The following is a 20,283-nucleotide window of genomic DNA, read 5'->3' as shown; positions in this document are numbered from 1 at the left end:
AGTCACTCTCCCTAACTCTGCTTCAGTTCCAGGCCTCATAGGTCCTGCCTCAGGGCCCTAGAACCTGTTCTTGAAAGGGAGAGGGAGGGAGGAGTGAGGAAGGGCAGAGAAGGGAAGAGAAGGGCAAGCAAATAGGGTGATGAAGGAAGTCTGAGTGGATGGGAAGTGCACTGGGAGGTGCGGTTAAAAGACTCTTTAAGAGGGGAGATACTTAATATTTCTTTTGAAGTTAATTTTTATTTCAGGAGTGTTAACCACTCCTTTGTCTTCTGTCTCTTAAATTTTCAGCCTATTTTATGCATGGATGCTTTCCGCAGGTTGTGTGTGTGAGTGTATGTATGTGTGTGGGGAAGTGTATATGCATGTGAGTGTGTGTGCAAGTGTATGTGCATGTGTTTAGTAAGTGTATGTGTACACAAGTGGGTGGATGGGATGTTAGTATAAGTACATGTGAATGTGTGTGGAAATGTATGTGCGTGCAAGTGTGTGTGTATGGAGATGTATGTGCATGTGCTGAAGTGTATGTGCATATGAGTGTATATGGGTGTGTGTGTGTGGAAGTGAGTAGGTATGTGGGTGTGTGAGCATATATGCATGTGAGTGTGTGTTAAGTATATATGCATGTGTGTGTGTATGTGGAAGTGTACGTGCATGTGAGCGTGTGTGGGTGTGGAAGTTATAGGCATGTGAGAGTGTGGGTGTGTGCGAGTGTATATGTACATACATGCGTGTAAGTGTGCATGCATATAAGTGGGTGGTTGTGAGTGTGTGAGTATATGTGCACATGTGTGGAAGTGTCTGTGCATGTGAGTGTGTATGGGTGTGTATGGAAGTGTTATGTGTTTGTACGTGTGTCTGCATGTGCATGTTTACACAAACCGAGGAGGGGCCGAGTTTCGGGTTGGGTCCCAATGGCATGGAGCAGAGATGGACTGTGGAACAGTGGGCACCAGAAGTAGGGTTATGACGAGCATTGTGGGGGCGGGAAGTAGGGTTATGATGAGGGTTGTGGGGGCTGCAGGCACCGTGGGCCTCCAGGGGACTTCAAGCCAACGTCATTTAGGCTCGTGGGGTGGGGAGAACCTATGGTGACAGGGTGGCCTTATTTATAGTAAGCAAAGGAGAGGAGGTCAGAGTGTTCACGTGGAGTCAAAGGACATGAGACTGGGATCTGGTTCTCTGCACTGGCTCTATTTCGACTTCTGCTTGTTGAATCTTGGCCAAACGAGTCTCCCCACTTTGGGCTTTCATTTTCATATGTGCGAAATCAAGTCTTTGGACCACGTACAATTTTTAAGCTCTTTCCAGTTTTAATGCTGTATTTTTAGAGTTTTTTAAAAATTTATTTTTATTAATTTTCATGAGCCCTGGATTGCTGGAACATTGAGATAATCAAATTTCTCCCCGAGAGTTGTCATGAAGATCAACTGAAATCATTTTTGGAAATGGACTTTACAAACTGTAAAGCACCCTGAAAATGGTTCTCATTACCATTACTGTTACAATCATGTCAAGATAGGAGTCAGTGTATTACGAAAGAACCATATTTGAAATTATTTCCAAACAGAAGCTGATTGCACTCGAGTCAAGCTGTCTGTTTTTATAAAAGGAAAAGACAGGGGCATGGCGTTGACTCAGATCACTCATCAGAATGGTGACTCGGAATGACGGTATTATCTTCCTGCGGCCAGAGGGGCAGGATGGCGGCGGGAGGTGTGTGGCTGACATGGAATTAATAATTCAGATTGGCACAGGGCACTGTTCTGCAGGGAATCCTGCCCCCCAGTAACTCATCAATAAAATATTGGGTTCAGTTGTTTGGAGCCCACAGCTCATCTGAGAGCAACGTTCTCACTTGGAAATGCTGGTTGGCACAGGAAGCAGAGTGTCAGAAAAGCCTGCGGGTCTGGAATAAAAATGTCAGGGGAGGAAATGAGTCTCCGGCACTCCTTCTCTCACTGCATCCAAAAAGGGCAGCCTTGAAATCTGGGTCAGCAGTGGGGACTGCGTCATTGGGAAAATGCTGCGTTGGGGCAGGGAAACGCCACACACCCTGTCGAGCAGACCCCCTTGGTGAGGTGTCCACCTCTATCCTGGGAGTGGTCCAGACCCTCTGGCTCAGGGTGTAATCTCCAGGGGTCCAGTGAAATCCTTTGCATGCCTTTAAGGCAATCCACATTCTTTACTTTTGCTGAATTATCCATTTTTTCATGATTAAAGTAACATGCTTTCCTTAAAGCCAATTTTATAAATGTGGACAAATAACCAAGACTTAAAGATAAAGGTGAAGGACAGATGCCCATTATTTCGGAAAAGCCGTCGTGTGTAATAATAGCAACAAGCTGTGCTGGGTGGGGCAGAGGGCCAGGCTGCTGGGCGAGGAGACGCCTTGTCACGTGTCGTCCACACGGCAGCCTTGTGAGGCGGTGTGAGGCGTTGAGGACCATCGTTTATCCACACTTCAAATCCCGCAGTGCTCTAAAAACTGATGTTTGTTTTATGATGAATTTGGGGGCAAAACACGCCCTGAAGTGAGTCCTATTTACAGATTCTAGTTAGGCTACTTGGTGTGAATATTCGTGTATTGTGAGAACATTTTTACGAACAGATTTAATTACTGCCTCAGACCCCTCTGGGGATGTTCCCTAGTACACGATATTTTAACCATGGTTCTCAAATCTAAAAACTTCAAAATTCTGAATCACAGCGGTTTCTGTGACTATCCCCACGCTGCAGGGGAAGAATCTTTGGTGCACAGTTGATGCTGCTGATGCAACACCTTATCACCGACAGGTGGGGGATGCGAACCTCAGTCTGCACACCTGGAGGAATGGAGCTTGGAGCTCTCATCGCTGCATGTCAGGACCTTTTCCACATCACACCCCACCGAGAGAATGAGAAGCAGTCTGACCTCTTGGGGGACGGGGAGGCTGATTAGGATCAGGGCAGTGGTGCTGGGTTGTCCTGCCTGCTGCTGTTCCAGACTTCTGCCCTGGTCCACCTGTCTTCTCAGCCTTCAGGCTGTTGGCAGAGGGTCTGCTCATACTTTCAACTCTCATTCAATGAATATTATGCAGCCGCCAAAGGGCTGGGCAGTGATGCTTCAGGGCAGGACTCTGGAACAAGAGCTCCTGGGCTTGAATGCTATCACCCCTATTTTCCAGCTTTAAGACCTTTACCAGGGAAGCTGCTCAGATCTCTGAGCCTCAGTTTCTTCATCTGTGAAATGGGGATGATAACACATTGCTAACTTCCAACCGAGAACAGCTATGCTCACGTGGTCCCTAAGAAGAAGGGAAGGAGTGGAGATGGTGTGGAGCATTTTTGAGCTCCCGGCCATCCACCTGACTTTATGGGAGGGCAGAATGGGAAGCAAGAGGTTCTCAGATCCAGCCCTTGGAGGAATGCCTTACCTCTTCTCTAAGAAGGGCTGTGCTCATCTCACAGGAAGCTGTGCATCATTTACACAGGCTGAAAAACGTGGTTGGGGGGCAACTGGGATCAGCATCTAGAAGATGTCAAGACTGTCAAGAACACAGAGCTATCGAGAAAGCCCCTGTCTTGGGCTTGAACACATGGAGACTAAGCAGTCCCTATTCTGTTTCTGTTTGTATTTCACTGTTTGGTGCACGGTTCCCTCTGCCAGAGTTTACACTTGGCATTAACAAGATCAAACCTAAAACTGTCACAAGCAGAATCCAGTGGGGGACACATGAGTTTGAAGCCCCTGGTTGGAATATTATGCTGGGTTTGTTTCTGAGTTATACCAGGTTTCTAGAAATCATGCGACATTTGAAGTTCTTTTAATAAATGAGGTCAACAGACCAAGAAGCAGGCAAAGAGAAAACAGGCTGCCTTTCTTCGCCGCCCCTCTAGCCTTATACTTGGGCCTCTAGGCCCAAGAAGTAGCGTGCTTCTTAGCTAGTCAACCACAGGCCAGCTTCCTGGCTCTGTTTCTTACTCTTTACCCTTTATGGGAAGACTGAGTACCTACCAGTGCCACAGAATGGGCTGACCCAGGGGCAGGGACTCAGTGATTTGGGGCTGTAGAGGAGCAGAGGCCAGAAGCCAACCTGGTAGGGTTCTTGATGATCAAATGAAGATATTTGGCACCATCTTGCCCTGTTGCTCCTCTGTTTGATAGAGCCTGGATGGAGCCACACCTTCCAAACTCAGGATGGGGTCTCCATCACCTCCATCTGTTTCATTTCAGACCCTGTCATCACTGAGCCAGGGACAGGTTCTGGGTGAAGTTTGACAGCAGCAGCCCCACCATCACCCCTAAATTGTCAGCACGAGACGGGGGCTGGCCCAATGCCTCCTACCTTGGTTTCTGCCCAGTTATCTTGCTTAGAACCACATTCTGCTTCTAGTCCAGGGACTCTGTCCTAAGTCCTAGCCCAGGGTTTAGGGACAATGTCTATGCTTGGTAAACTCTCTCCTTGGGGCTGGATCCATCTCCCCACAGCCTGTCTGCTTCCTGGGGCCTCTTCTGAACATGGCCCATTGATTCTGGAAGCTACCCTGTGCTGTGGATCAGACCAAAGCTTGGTGGCCCACACGAAGTTTCCCCTGTCTTTGGGGTGTCAGAGACTGATGACCATCTCTGAGGCTGGACTCATTGCTGGGACGTTTGCGGAGTCTCCAGCCAACCTGAACTCAGCTTGCCCCCCTCTTCCTGTGGTTCCAAGTCTCAGCACACTCTGAGATTGACTTTGTTTAAATGTCTTCAGCAGCCTGCACTGAATAAACCTGGAGGGTTTCTCTGCGTCTGAGGGCGTAACAATGAAACCTGGTGTTTGGAAGGCTTTATATTTGACAAAGGCTTTCACTTGATACCCTCTTCTCACTCCATTGGGACCTCGAGTATTTCTTTGATACCTGGATAGTTTCTGAGACCAAAGGCCATTCCAAACATGGCTCAGCGTTCAAGCGCCCGTCCCCACCACTGTGCTTTGGGCTTCTCTGGATACAATAGTCTCTCTTCTACTGGGCCTGGGTGGGCGGTGCTCTTACCTGAGATATACCGGGTAGGTATTTCCTTGACAGCGTGTCCCCTGAGCTAAGTTTCTTCTAAGTGGCCAGCTGTTAAGAGTCAAGAATTTAGAGAATGGTTGGGATTTCATAATCTTCCTTCCATTACTTCAACCTTGTACATTCTTCCAACACAGAACTTACCAGAATAGCTCAGGGTTTGCCAAGGTGGACTTAGAGAAGTGTCGATTTTTATGGAACAGATAATGCGTCTCACTACATTTCATTTTCCTTTGCATAGTAGTCACAGGAAGAATCCTTTCCCTAACCTCCCCTGTACTGAGCGGAGCCAGTGACTGAGCTCCGATGACAGAGCAAGAGTGTGCCACTTCCAGCTGAGTGCCTAAGACCTTCTGAGCCACACCCCTTCCTTCCTGTCTTCTCTTCAGCTGGCTGGATGTCGAGGATCAAGCAGAGTGCTCTACGTCCCCAGGAACAGGAGGTTAAGTCCTGAAATCATGGCACGGAGGCACCCCCCTACCACCACCACACGTCCAATGTGTGATGGATATGAATGAGAGAAATCCGTGTTTTAGCCACTAAAGTGGGAGTTTTCTTTGATAGCAAAATGTTGACTGATCGATAGAATTCTGATCCTAGTCCGGCAACTAACTACGTGACCTATAGAAGATCCTTTAATTTTCTGAGCTCTCTTGTCTGCCCAAAGCTTTCCCAGGAGTCTTTGTGGTCAGGGGAAAAGAGCATAGGGTGTAATCTTCTCAGAAGAGGGTATAACCTGCCTGCAACTGCTTCCCCACTCATGACTTTGTCACTGTTCCTCCAACAGGTCTCATAGGCTTGATCTCACTTCTGGGCCTTTCTGAGTCTTTCTGACTCCTTCACTTTTCCCCAGGGTGCTTCTTTCCTACCGTTTAAAGTGAATCTTCAACATGAAGCCCTCGAAGAAGTCTTTCTTGTGGATTCCAGCTCAACAGCCTCCCTGACCCCCAATTACTTTCCCCCACTGTTCTACCAGATTTTCTTTATTGTCTCTACCCCTACCTGGATGTAGACCATTATAAGAATATGATATATTATCCCCACCCTGAATATTAGCTCTATGAGGGTAAGACTTAGGCCAGGATTTCTCTGGAGCTTAGGAAAGCAGAGGAACATTGTAGGTGCTCAGTATATGCTGGTTGAAGGGATGTGCAAAGTACTGTGGGGATTACATGAGGTAATTATAGAAATAGTTGAGCATTGGGCCCTGCACACTGCAGGAGCTCAATAAAAGGCAGGTATGTCAAATGTCTAATTACAAGTCCCTCCTTCACACTCAACTGTGAACCTCTCAATGTCAGGGACTAGGCCTTATTTATCTGTGTTCCTAAGGAACCTTGTACATAAGAGGTGGTCAGTAAAGTTCTGTGATGGAAGAGAAACTCAACTCCTATCTTCAGTTTAGTGTAGCCAAAGACTAATGAAACCATCCTTGTTTTAAAAAAAATTAAACCTTTTTATTAGTATATTTATTTTATATATAAAAGAAATACAAAAAAAGAAACACAAAGAAAATGCTTTTATGGCAAATCAGACTTGTCGGTGCCTTCGGCTTGGGTTCCAGGCTCTGGCCCGCTGGGTGTCAACAAAGTCCGCCGGTTGTAATGACCCTTGATAATCCCCGTGTTGTTGTTCTCATTGAGCAGCTGCTTCTGCCTTTGCCGGTTGAGAGACTGGACAAGGCCCAGGACGACTGCAGCCAAGGAGTACTGCCCGGGCAGTCTTCTCGGGGGCAAGATGAATGGATTGGGTTGGACTCTTCCCAGCAGAAAGTACGTTTTGATTTTTCCTTCCTGTTCACTGATGCCCTTCACATAGATCTCCCCTCGGTAGTCAAAGGCAAAGCCCTGGTCCTTCAGGATGAGATAGGTCTCCTCGGGGACTTGGATCCTGCCGCTGACACCTGTGCTGTCCATTCGACTTGCCAGGTTCACGGTTTTGCCCCAAATGTCATACTGTGGTTTCTTAGCGCCGATAACGCCAGCTACCACGGAGCCATGGCTAATGCCTGCAGGTGACCAAAGGAGTGAGAGATGAGAGAAGAGGGACATCTCTGAGATGGCTGCACCCCTGCCTGGGACAGTGACCAGTGAGGGGGTCGCCCCTTCGGATACATCGTAGGGCCCAGATCCTGCCTCAGTCACTCATTACATATATGGCCAGTGTCCATTCTTTAGCCTATGTGGACCTCACTTTTCCCATCTACAATGTAGAAGATGAATTGAGATTATGAAGTAAGGCCTTAGCATGGTGCCTAACAACCAAGGAGGACTCGAGAAGAAACTGTTATTCTCATGTGGACAATGACTTATTTCAGCTGCTGGGACAGACAGAGCACTGGACCATGAGTCAGGATATTGGGTGTCCTCCAGCCTCTGTTACTACAGAGCTCTGAGAACTTGGGTAGGCATTTTCCTTCTCTGTCTGCTTTCAGGTCCTGAGCTTCATTCCCTTGGTTCATGGCAAAAGCCTCCCAACTGGCTTCCCCATCCCCTGTCTTGTCTTCCTGCAGACCGTCTTCCATACCACTGCTGAAGGGCATCTGACCAAGCTCCAGCCCACTTCAACACCTGCCATGGCTCCTTTGGCCTATAGGATGATGCCCATGCACCTTGGAATCACAGCCAAGGGTCTCTTGAATCTGGCTCTTGTCTGCTTTGTCAGCCTCCTTCACTACCACTCTCCCCTTCAACTTCACCTTCTCACCCTTCACCTTGCCTTGTACCCACCCCAAAGTGCTGGAGTTGCCCTCACCTGCCAGCCTTCAACATACCTCCGTGCCTTTGTCTCTGCTCATCTCCTGGTTTGGACTGTCATGTCTGCCCAATCCCATGGTTAATTTGGCAAATGTCTTTGAAGACAGTTTCAATGATTCCTCTTTTATGCAACATGGGCTTCTTCTAGGAATGATAGCATTTCACTAATCATGTTGGTGAGCATGTCTGTCTCCTTCTAGTAGACTTAGAATTTCTCATGTATTCTACCAAACTGACTAGACACCTGCTCGGGACCAACATTATTCCAGGCATGGGGGATATGGTGGAAAGGAAAAGAGACATAGCCTCAGCCCTCATGGAGCTTACCTTCTACTGGGGAGAGACAGAAACAAACAAACAAAAAAGTAATTTATCAATGAATCATAAAGGCTGTAAAGAAAAACCAGTTGGGTTAGAGGGAGAGAGGTGGGAGGGGACATTCTGGGAGAGGGTAGTGAGGAAAGGCCTTTCTGAGTGGACATCTGAAGACAGTGACAGGACAAGCCATGTAGATATCTGGGTTAGATCATTCCAGGCAGAGGGAAGAGCAAGCCCCTCCCTGCCCTACACAAAATCAGATAGAAGTGACTAAGAAATTGGGGACGCAGACCTTTTGGACCACATGGGAACTACAGTGACGGAGATCTCTCTATGATTTGCAGACCACGTTACAGGCATTACCCTGTCTGAATCCAGGTTACTACTGTGAGGTGGGGGTAAATAATATCATGCCCAGCTTTCACACAAGGAATCAGAGGGTTCGAATGTCTTGCCCAATGTTGTAGAACCAGTATCAGTGGACCCCAAATACAAACTGAGATGCCCAGGGAAGCTAGGAAAATGATCTTCTAACCCCTGAACGATGCCAGAACTCAGAATTTCACACCAAGGGTCAGCCCTGACCCCAGCGACATCTCCTGCTTTGTTCAAGGTTGATGTTCTGCTTTTTTAGTCCTCGTTCAAGTGTGTAGTCAATGATTTCAGAAGGAACACGTAGGGTCGATGGAACATGTGGGAACAAGCCCTGAGCATCCCAGCCATAGATCCAAAACATAAAACAGAACTTCTTTTTATTTTGGTGAACAAAGGTGCGTGGCATTTGCTAGCTCTGACAAGTCAGATATTGGCATTTCTTGACCCTTGTTTCTTGAAAGCTACTCAGGGAAAGCTAAGTCAGTCGATGGTATGCTGGCCAGAGGACATCTAAAATCTGAACACTACAGCAAAGGCTGTGTTAGCCTGGAGCCTGGCAGCCAGAATGTCATTGATCTGTCCCGACGTCTTGGAGCCCCTTCCCGAGTGGCCATTTGGCTGTGTGATCATAAGCTATTACTCTCCTTCTCCGGGCCTGAATTGACCCACTATGAAATGAGGATGTGGACTAGAGCAGGGGTGTTTACACTGTGCTGGAGGAGGTCTTCTAGAATCAGCAGGGATGCTGAAGACATTGACGAGTTATACACATCATAAAGGGTCACTAGTCACATTGCTATGATTTCCATTGCACTGTTGCATTACTCCTGGATGTCTCTAAGCTCAAGGAAGTGTGAACTGTGTGACCAAGGGAAGAGCTGAAAGGTTTTCTGTCTGTCCTTGAGCAATACAGCATCTGACAAACTTAGGAGTCAAATCCTGCTTTTTTTTAGGGCATTATCCAGAAGAACTGGGGAGCAGCACACTGACCAACAGCATCAGATGACATGAAGTCATAGTGAAAGGACAGATGACTCATCTCTCTCCCTCAGCAGGGCCTTGTGTGGGTAGGGTACTACACAAGTAACTTGGAGGAAAGGTAACTTGTAGTGTTTGCTGTGTATTTCTGCACATAGGCCAGCACTGTTCCCTGGCTTCTGGCACCCTGAGTGACAAGAAGGCCAGACTGGCCTGAGCTGATGCTGTCCTTGTCCTTGGCAAGGTCACAGCGAGCCTGCTGCATTTTGCAGGAGAAAGCTACCCATGGCCCAGGGCATGGGAGGTTCTGATGGAGCCAGGCCAGCCAGTTTTATGGGACCCCACTCACCACACCTCCAGCGGCTACTCACCACACCTCCAGCGGCTACTCACCAATCCGGAGTTCGAAATTGTTGAAGGAATGTTTGTTGATCTCCTGTATACTCTCAGTCAGGGCAAGGGAGAAGTCAGCCAGGGCACACAAATGTCCCCACTTGTCTTCACATTGCTGGAGCAGAGGGGAGAGAAGAATTCATTCACTGTGGCGAACATGAACCTTTCTGCAGCAGGGGCCTGTCCTATGTCCTAACCCACCTGTGTGTCCCTGAGATGGAGATAACCAGATATGTGAGCCTCTGTACACTCCAGTCAGCAGCATCCCCGAAACGCAGGATGACGAGAGATTTGCTGAAGCAAGTATAATATGCATGGCTCATCATATTCCTTTCCCCACATCTACACTTGTTGGGTTGACATGCCATGCATTCCTGAGTACACTTACAGGTGTGTGTGTGTGTGTGTGTGTGTGTGTGTGTGTGTGTAAGTGCTAGGAAATCTGTATATTTCCTTTGAAGCACTCACACCATCTGTTTAAGGGATGTTTCATATAGACCTTTGCTCACAGAACTCCTGAGGGAGGAGAAGAGTAAGCGTTAGGGCCTCTCTGAACCTCAATCTCCTCATCTATAAAATGGGGATTTGCACACGTGCCCTGACTGCTTCCCAGGGATTGCATGAGACTGTGTATTTGAAAGCACTTTGTGCTCCTCCAGAGCAGAGCAGAGCAGAGCAGAGTAGAGCAGAGCAGAGCAAAGCAGATCAAATCATTTCAGTGGTGGGTCAGGTAGTAATATTTTAGGCTTTGTCATGGTTGCTCAACGCTGCCATTTTAGCTTGAAAGGAGCCGAAGATAAACTATGAATATATGGGTATGGCTGTGTTTCAATAAAGTTTTATTGACAAAAACAAATGGTGGGTCAGATCTGGCATGCAGGTTGTACTTTGTGAACCCTGCTATAAAGCTCCACACATGTGCATCCAGTGACTAGTGTGCATGTCTTCCCAGGTAGGTGCTCATGGAATGCTTCTAGGTTTTTAGTTGGAAAGCAAGTGAAGAAAGGATGAGAAGAAGAAATGAGGATTCCTTCTTCCTAGTAACGTAGACTACGATCCATGTAGGCTTTTGCGTGGGAGCATGACACAGTCTCAGGTCTCATCTACTAACGCTGGAAGGTAGATGCTAGTGTTCCTACTTGACACTGGTGCCTGGCCCATAGTCAGCCCTCAACAGAGTGAGAGATATTATTAATATTCTTACATACCATAAGAATAAGAAAACAGGTTGGCATCAGGGGTTTGGTAATACCCACGACTAACTCATACCCAGGGTAATTTCGTGGCTCTGATTTTGTTCATCAAGTCAACAACAAGGCTCAGAATGGAGTTCTCAGTTGTAAAGAAGCATTGTTTCATCCAGTAGACCCCACTGCCCGTGGGAGCAAATGTACGTCACACAACTAGAATATCCCCTTCATCAGAGTCTCTCCCCATGCCCGCATGCAGGCTGGTGACGGTGGCCTCACTGCCTTCACTGGCATGACCATAGTGAGGCATCTGCCATGCAGTGTGGCTGATAGCAAGGAGTTTCTTTACCTGTTTCTCGGGGGACAGGCCTGACACGGCCATGTAGGTGCTGCCAATGGTCTTAATCTTTTCAATGTCTTGGAACCGGTCTTCACCGAGGAGCTAAAATAGATCCAGGCAATAATGTTAGTCCTGTTGTTTATTCTTCCAGAAGATGAGGGTGCTTTCCTGAAACAGGCCCCCGGCTCACAATGAGGACTACCTGTGTCTGGTTTAGCATCCTTGAGACAGCTAATTTTCTCTCTGAGAAGCATGCCTTAAGGCAGTCAACATATGTTTACTGAGCACCTGCTAAGTGCCAGGCATCACGATGGGTGTGCCCAGATACTCTTTAAGGAGTAGATCTCTTTCAGTGAATCTTCGAAATATATGGTTATTTTATTGGTTCAAAAAAGAAATCACAAATGTTCCCCGATCCACCAACAAATCTTTTTGGCTATACCTTCAACATGTATTTGGAATCTTAACACTTGCTGTCAGCATACTGGTCTGAGCCATTGTTGACTTCTACCTGGTCGTTGTACCATCATGACCTACCTGCTCCCTCCCTTACCCCCACACTCCCACACCAGCAGCCAGAGTGATCCCATTCCATAGCAAGTCAGATCATGTCCCCGGTCCGTGCAAAACCCTCCTGGGGCTTCCCATTCAACTCCCCGCAACAGATGTCCATGTCCTACTCCTTGGAACCCGAGGATATGTTACCTTCCATGGCAGAAAGGACTTTGTAGATGTGATGAAGTTAATGATTCTGAGTAGGGAGATTCCCTAGATTAGCTGCGTGTGCCCCTAAGTAATCACAAGCATCCTTATAAGTGAAAGGAGGAGGCAGGAAAGTTAGAGAAAGCAATGTGGGGGCAGAAGCAGAAGTCAGAGGTGTGACTGCCGGCTCTACAGATGGAGGAAGGAGCCACAAGGCAAGGAACGCAGGTGGCCTTTAGAAGCTGTAATGATATGGATTCTCCTTGAGCCTCCAGAAGGAACACAGCCCGGCTGACACCTTGATTTAACCCGTGAGATCCATTTTGGACTTCTGACCTCAAACTGTAACATAATTAATTTCTGTTGTTTCAAGTCACTAAATTGGTGGAAATTTGTTACAGCAATGGTAATGACTAATACAGTAACTATCCATTGAGCTTCTGTGATATCTCATGAACAAGATGGGAGGTCCCAGCTATCCATCAGAGGGCTGACAGCCCAGGCAGGGGCGGGGACCACATGTTAAAGAGAAAGGAACATACTTACAAAGCCCAGATACAAGGGTGGGTCAGGCCAGGTGGAGACATCCAATCAGTGGGGCACGCATATATCTACTAAGGTAAATTGAAATTCAATTGGCCACCCGTGTATGACCTAGCATGACTGTGCAGTTTTCTCTGTGTGTTGCTGACCTAGCATGACTGTGCAGTTTTCTCTGTGTATTGCAATCTCATTGTCCACCTGTGTATAGCCCGGCTCAACCACCTCTATAAAAGTTAGTCTGTGAAGCTGGGAGGGCTCGCCTCTTTGAAGAGACGGCCCGACCAGTCAGTTTGATTCTCGATGCTTGGCGCGAAATAAAGCTTTGCTTGACCTTCACTTTGTATCAGTCTGGTTCCTTTGATTATGGACCCAACAATAACCCACATCCAACCCTTCAGGAAATCCTTAGCTCACCTTCAAATATATCCAGATTCTGACTGTTTCTCACTACCTGCCCCACACAGGTCACACATCCATGAAGCCAGCCCTGGGTGGAGGATGTAGGTTCAAAACTCAAACCTCCCTGGGTCCCAGGGCTAAGCTCTAACCTCCGATTCCCTTATGTTGGTAGGAATTTAGAAACAACTTTTGGTTTGCCAACTCTCTGTCTCCCTTTAAGCCTATAATATGCTCAGGGGCTCATGCCACAGGTGGGTCAGACAAAGAAGATGAGATGGGTTTTCTACACATGACTTGCTACAGGCATCCTCTCAAAATTAATCTGGAACTAAGAAAATGTGAAGAATTCCAACTGGAGAGAAATTCTTCTGGGAAACAAGGAAAACACTAGCAGGTGCTTTTGTGATTTGGTTTGGGGTGTGTGTGTGTGTGTGTGTGTGTGTGTGTGTGTATAGCCTGATTCACAGCTGAGGAATGCTTTGTTTATTATTTTTGTTTCTTGAGCTAATGTGAAGCCACTGCCCTGGTGAAGGTTCCACCAACCACATCCAGGAAGGGAAGTGGCTGCAGCAGCCTGCCCGTCCTTAGCCTGGGATCACGTCTGACATTTGCCCTTGCACACAACCAAGCAGGTTTGGTCTCTTAGCAGCCCTGTGGCTGTTAAAATATTAGCTTGGGGATCTTGGCATATCTTTGGTTGTCCCTCTCCCTCCCTCTGCCTCCTTATAATTGCCCTTCCCCAGCTTCCTAGAGGGAAGGGGGACTCTTCTTTCCTCTTCTCTTGGAATGACTTGGCCACGGGCCAATTTCAGGCTCAGACAAATCTGCCTCCTCCTCAGAAGTCAATCAGAAGGCAGCAAGAGGCTTCATTATTTCAACGAATGACCCTGCAGCAAATATATCTGCCATTAGCTAAAAGCATCTGGGGACATAACATGGTTCCTAATCAACCCCTTTATTAATTCACTCATCCGCATGGAGCGCTGAGATGTGGGAGCACACTTTGGCCTTCAACAAGCAGGGGCCATGGGGCAGGGAGGCCCAGCATGCGGTTATTTCAAACCCAGTCCTGGAGCATGCAGTCCATGAAAAGTTCTGCTTTCCTCTGAGCCAAGAAAGAGTGTCTCACGCTCTCAGATTCCCGTGGTACTTTTATCCGCAAGAAGAGCGGCATCATCACTAAAGCCAGCACCAGGGCATCCGGCTGCAGCTCAGCCAGGACGGAACGTGGAGGTCTCTCTTGACACAAAGGAAGAAGGCATGTCTGGGTGTCCTGAGGACCCAGCGGGGAAAGATGAGTGCTTAGGGTTGGCAGGCCAGGGAACTTTCCTGCTGACTGCATGCTCTTCCATCTTCCTCCTCTGCCCTTCCCTTCTACTTCTTCCCTTTTCCTCCCCTTCTTTCCTTTTTAAAAATTTTTTAAATTTAAAATTTAATTAGGTAACATATACTGTATTATAATTAGTTAACATATACTGCATTAACATATACTGTGATTCATTAGTTGCATATAACACCCAGTGCTCATTATATCACACGCCTTCCTCCATTCTCCTCACCCAGTTACCAATGCCCCCACCCACCTCCCCTCCAGGAACTCTGCTTGTTTCCTAGAGTTAAGAGTCTCTCTGATCTGTCCCCCTCTCTGATTTTGTCCTATTTTATTCTTCCTTCCCTTCCTCTATGTTCATCTGTTTTGTTTTTTAAATTCCACATATGACTGGTCATATGCTATTTGTTGTTCTCTGACATACTTCGCTTAGTATTATGCTAAGTTTCATCTATATCCTTGCAAATGGCAAGAGTCCATCCTTTTTGATGGCTAAGTAATATCCCATTGTGTATGTGTGTGTGTATATATGTATATATATATATATATATTCATCAGTCAATGGACATTTGGATTCTTTCCATAGTTTGGCTATTGTGGACATTGTTCCTATAAACATTGGGGTGCAGGTGCCCCTTTGAATCACTCTGCCTGTATCTTTTGGATAAATACCTACTAGTGTAATTGCTGTGTCGTAGGGCAGATCTGTTGTTAGCTTTTGGTGGAAACTCCATATTGTCTTCCAGAATTGCTGCACTAGTTTGCATTCTCACTAGCAGTGTAAGAGGGTTCCTCTTTCTCCACATCCTCCCTTACATCTTCTTTTTGATTCTCCCTCTCATCTCTGCCCTCTTCTCTTCTCTCACTTCCCTCCAGTTCCTCCCCCTCTCCTCCTCCTGGTCTAAAACCCGGCTCCAGGACCAATCTTACCCTCTCCTAGCCCATCCAACGTCCCTCTGCAAAATCCCACCTCTGCCACTAGGGGCACTTTCTTATTTTTGTAAGACACCAGGTGGCTACAAATTGGGGCGTGGAGAAGGAAATTTAGTTCATATTTATTTATTACAATTTAAAAACATGCTCTTGAGTACTTTTGGGGGATAGGGGGGTATAGAGTTTAAAATAAAACTGCCTGATGGCTCAACCTTCAGACAGTTTTTAAAAAAAATACAGCTATATTATTATTATTTTTTTAATTTAAAGATATGTTTTGGATTACACTAGTTTATCTTCACCTTGCTAATTTCCAGCTTGTTTATGTCCCCTATTAATTGATTGATTGACTGATTGATTGATTTATCCCTTTAGCAAATACTTAGTAAGCATCTGTTATGAACATCTCCTATGTTCTAGGCACAGTGCTAGTCCATGAGGACTTAACAGGTTACATTAGAGTATGATTTCTATCTTTATGAGTGTATGGCCTGTCACAAAGAGATGGAATAAAGGTACTATTATCATGGAATCACCCTCCACTCTCCACAATGCAAGGCCTTCTGTATGAGTACACTTAACAGCTGACTTCGCGAGTAAAGGTGATTCAGTCTTCTTGTCCCTCACTAGACTGTGAGGCTATGGAAATAAGGAGTGACCATGTCTTATTTATTTTGATCCCCACTTCCATCCCTAGAACAACTAAAATGATCACTGTTGCCTTTTTGACTACAGAACTAGAACCATAAATGCCAGTTAATGGTTAAAAACCAAAACAGTATGGTGGACCTGGGTTCAAATGTTGGCAGCACTACTTAGTGGTGGTAAAAGCCTGGGCTCTCTTGGTGTCCCAGAGCCTCAGTGTTGCTTCTTTATAAAACAAAAGCTAATAATTCCTACCCTGTGGGTTTTGTTGAGGGATAAGTAACAACCGTATGCTATTTATTGAAATTGTTTTGCATTTGTGGCAACACATGGTAAACACCTATACTAATAAGGTGGGTTTCTTTCCCAGAACTTAGTGGCTAGTGGGGGCTGCAGATCTGTACACTGAAGGGTTTCAGGCTCCATGATGGAAAGTTTCAGAGTTTAAGTTTTTCATGGAAATAGGAGTGACAACATTTACATGGCTAGAAAGGAGATTAGAAGAGGTGTCAGCACTAGAGAAGATATTTGAAAGGAGCGTTCAGTATTAGGTTTTCTGCTGGCCATGATATTGAGGGAGACAGGACAGAGTATGGTAAGGATGGCATAATTTTGGAGCAGAAAGAGCAGAGTATAGAATAGCCAGGTGGGCATAATGGCTTGTAAGCAGCTGGTTGGTGGGTAGGGGGCCAGGTGGCATGCAGTGGGAGGAAAGGCCAGAGAGGGTACAGGGATAGCAAGTGCAAAGCCTCAGGTGACCTTATGAGGAGTTGACAAATGGAGACACTGACGGGCTTTAGGTTTCAAAGGGATGTGAAGAGATAGTCATGCTTTTGGTGATAGCTGAGGTAAGGTGCAGGAAGGGGTAGCTAGGGAATGCTGCAGTCATCCAGGGGAGAAGTAAGATGGCCAAGAGCAAGAAGAGGGCAATACTGATGCTGATGAAGGGATGGACCAAAGAGCCATCAAGACGGAACCCACAGAACTCAGGAGCTAAATGGAACATGGGGATCAAGGGAGAGGACATTGAATGATGTCACAAATGTTCTTGGTGCCCCATCCACATCTCCATTATGGGGTCATTCTCAAGAATGCCAAGAGGTCTGGCTGCTGACAATGCACTGCTGCACCCTTTTTTGGAGAACTGCCTTGAGCCATTGAGAACCCCCTTGCTGGAAATGCTGGGAAGTGAGGCAGGTTCCTCCACCAAGGGGCAGCCACAGCCAATGGCTGACAAACACAGGTGTACACTTGGCCCCCTTGCCTCAGTGTGAAACAACCCTGGGGTGACACTTATGCTGCTGAGCTCCCCAGGGATCAGGCTAGGAGGCTAGACCTCTGCCGAATCCCATCTTTGCATGGCCTCTTCCTTAGCATTTTTTCGATGAATCACTTCCCTTCTCAGGCCTGGACAAATTGATAGACAATGGTGCCCTACTTGAAGCTAGAAGATGGGGGTGGCAGAGGATCACTCCTGCCAAGTCTGTTCATGTAAATACAGTGCAGTATAAGTATATCCCCCTATGTCATGTGTTCTTTACACTCATGGAGCCTAAAAGGGGAAAGCACTATCTGGAACATGTGCATACTTGTATTTAGGTCTTTGACCAAATGTGAATTGATGGTTTTATCTCTGGCACTTTGAGGAGATGGAGAAATGTCCCCATCAGTCCCAAGTCTCTGTGATGCCAGTGTCTGCGTAGCAGCGGCCTCCAATCAAGTGCTGGTTTTGCCATTTGATGGTGGTTTGCCTTTGGGTTAGATTGCCCTGCCTCGCTGAGACTACTGATCTCGATTCCCCAGATGGAAAAACAATGGTGTTTATCTCACATGATACTTAAATTAGCTAATACATGTTTGTGTTCATGCTGCAGCCTGTGGTTCTGTGAGTACAAGCTACTGCCACAGCAAACGTGATGCTAGGACAACAGAGATGCCCACTGGGAACTGTAGGTTTCTGAGGCTTTGATTTACCTCATCGAAGTCAGCAATGATTTCATTCAGCAGGCGCAGGCACTCCACTCCTTGGTTATTCATTTCAGTTTGAGAGTAAAAGTCTGCAAACCCCGGGATGGAGGCAAACATCACCCCGACGGCATCATAGGATTGAGAATACAGCTCCTGCATGGGGAGACACACAAAGGGAGCCAGAAACGGTCATCAGCGGTGAGGTTCTGTGGTGATGCTCCCCCATGAGCATGTGCACTTGCACCCACGGATAGGTGTCCGTGGAGAGGACAGAGAATGAGGCTCTGACACCATCATGTCAACACGGTAGCCACATGTCCTGGGGCCATTGACAATTCATGGTCTCCAGCCTTGGCTGTGCCCTGAGTTCTGACTACAGATCCTTTGTCCTTGGTCAGATTCCTTCTCTGTTCTAGCAATGAGTCTAAACCATCACCATTGTCCCTAACTTCACTCCCCACTCGATTCCTTTCAAGAAATGATCTCATCTCTTACCTCTGTGGCAAAAACTAGGGCTCTTGGCAGTAACCCAGCTCTGTTCCAATACTCATACTTGTGTCTATGTTCATATTTATTTTCATTCCTTCTGCTTCCGTTGCAGACAGTGCATTCTCCTTCTGCTGAAGGTCAACGTTTCTGCTGGATGTCTTGGCAGTTCCTGCTTCTAACTTCTTCAGCAACTTCCTCCTGCAGTGATCTTTTTCTTTACTCCTTCTCTTCCTCTACCTCTTTCTCCTCTGCACCCCTCCCCCCTATGAATGTCCCCCATATGGAATACTATGACAGGCCCAGGAACCTGAACACACTTGTGGCCACCCACCCATCTCTCTTTCGTTTTGTGCAAACTTCCCAAGCTAGTTCCCTCCATTGCCTCTCTCCACCCTGGCAATGTTCACTCACATGTCAGGCTGAGATGAATTGACTCTGGAGTGTCTTAAACTGCCAGCCAAAGTGGAAAAAAATCACCACACGGGTATCATTTCATGCCTTCTGTACAGGCCAGTGGGGTCATCCGTCCCAAGACCATGAGTCTCTTGACTTTCCTTGTTTCAGTGATGCCACATATGTTTTCCTTATGTCTGGCTCCTTCAGAGATGCCTTTTGGGGCTTACCTTCCATCTGAAATGTTGATGATGGCTGTGGTTCTGTCCTTGACCCACAGCCAGGTCCAGAGTTCACACACTTACCCGGGCCATCTCGTTTACTCTTAACCTTTCTCCGACATTCAGGTGGGACAGCCTCTGAACTCCTGTCTTCAAGTCAGCTCCCACTCTTGGGCTTGCAGCTGCTGGGCCCCAAGCTGGGTTGTCTTCATACTCCTCAAGCTATAAATGTCACACCCAAATGCTTCTCCTCTCCGCCTAAACCTGCCCCCTCATGCTCTCAGTGGGTGGCACCAGTGTCTCTGGGTCATCAAGGTTAGAGATGCTCAGAGATGCCTTGACACCTTCTTCCCCATAATGTCCAGATTCAGTAAATTGCCACCTTCTGCTGGCTTTCTATTTGTCTCAGATAGTTTTTCCTGCCCCTCCTGCCCAATGGCTACCCATCTTCCTCCCCACACTGGGTTCCCTGACTTGTCTTGTCCCATCCCAAAGCATGTTTCCCACGGTGGCTGCAGTGATCTTTTAAAGACAGAATATTGACCATGCCTCTCCCATTCTTAAAACCTGCCCGTGGCCCACAACTGCCCTCAGGATGAAGCTCAAACACCATGCCCTAGCCTCCACCTTTCTCTTCAGCTTCATTGCCTGTGATTCCCTGCATCGGACCTCATGTTCCAGAAACAGCGAAGCATTGTACTCCTATGTACTCACCATAGTAGATGCTGCAGGTTTCCTGACTGACCGTTTCTCTCCCCCAAGTTCAGCTGTGAGCTCTTGCGTAGCTTTGCACGGAGCTTTTCTCTGACCACTAGAAGGCACTCTGTCCCCATGAGCAGCGGGCTCACCGCTCCAGGAAATTAATGTCCCTGGGGAGCCGCTCTCAACCACTGACTGATGGCAATTGTCTTATGGTCCTCCGCTCCTTCTCTCCTTGGGCCAGGCAGCTGTGAGGTATGCTTTTGACTTGTCCCTGAATTCCCAGTGGGATTGAGCTCCAGTCCCCCACAGAGGAAACTAGTCTGATAGTGCCGCATTTAGCCCTTCTCTTGCTTCTCACTGTCCTGCCTGCCTGGGCTTCCTGGAACCACCTCCAAGTGAAATACTGTCACTCAAATCCTTGTCTCAAGGTCTGCTTTTGGAAGTGCGCACATGCGCACGCGCACACAGACACACACGCACACACCTCACACTTGAATGCTTTGATTCCTACCGTCTGTCTCTTCATTTAGTGTGAATTCTGTGAGGCAAAGACCCCATGCCATTCACCGTAGTG

General features: G+C 47.2%; 1 protein-coding gene across 4 annotated transcripts in view; it reads right to left on the bottom strand.

Annotated features, from left to right (window-relative positions):
- Nucleotides 1-6,546: 6,546 nt before the first annotated feature.
- The window catches only part of ADCY8 (adenylate cyclase 8), a 227,203-nt gene continuing 213,466 nt past the window's right edge, over nucleotides 6,547-20,283 (bottom strand). For all 4 annotated transcript variants that reach the window (XM_047728238.1, XM_047728239.1, XM_047728241.1 and 1 more), the window contains 4 exons: nucleotides 17,911-18,057; nucleotides 11,394-11,486; nucleotides 9,855-9,969; nucleotides 6,547-7,042 (listed from right to left, as the gene is read on the bottom strand). In XM_047728238.1, the coding sequence (XP_047584194.1) occupies nucleotides 6,555-7,042; nucleotides 9,855-9,969; nucleotides 11,394-11,486; nucleotides 17,911-18,057 (843 nt within the window). In that variant the 3' untranslated portion in view covers nucleotides 6,547-6,554. The remainder of the gene's footprint in view (nucleotides 7,043-9,854; nucleotides 9,970-11,393; nucleotides 11,487-17,910; nucleotides 18,058-20,283) is intronic.

The sequence above is a fragment of the Lutra lutra genome, chromosome 4 (assembly GCF_902655055.1).
Source record: "Lutra lutra chromosome 4, mLutLut1.2, whole genome shotgun sequence".
Classification (NCBI taxonomy): domain Eukaryota; kingdom Metazoa; phylum Chordata; class Mammalia; order Carnivora; family Mustelidae; genus Lutra; species Lutra lutra.
The sequence above is the reverse complement of the archived record's forward strand: the minus strand, read 5'-3'. Positions and strand labels throughout refer to the sequence as shown.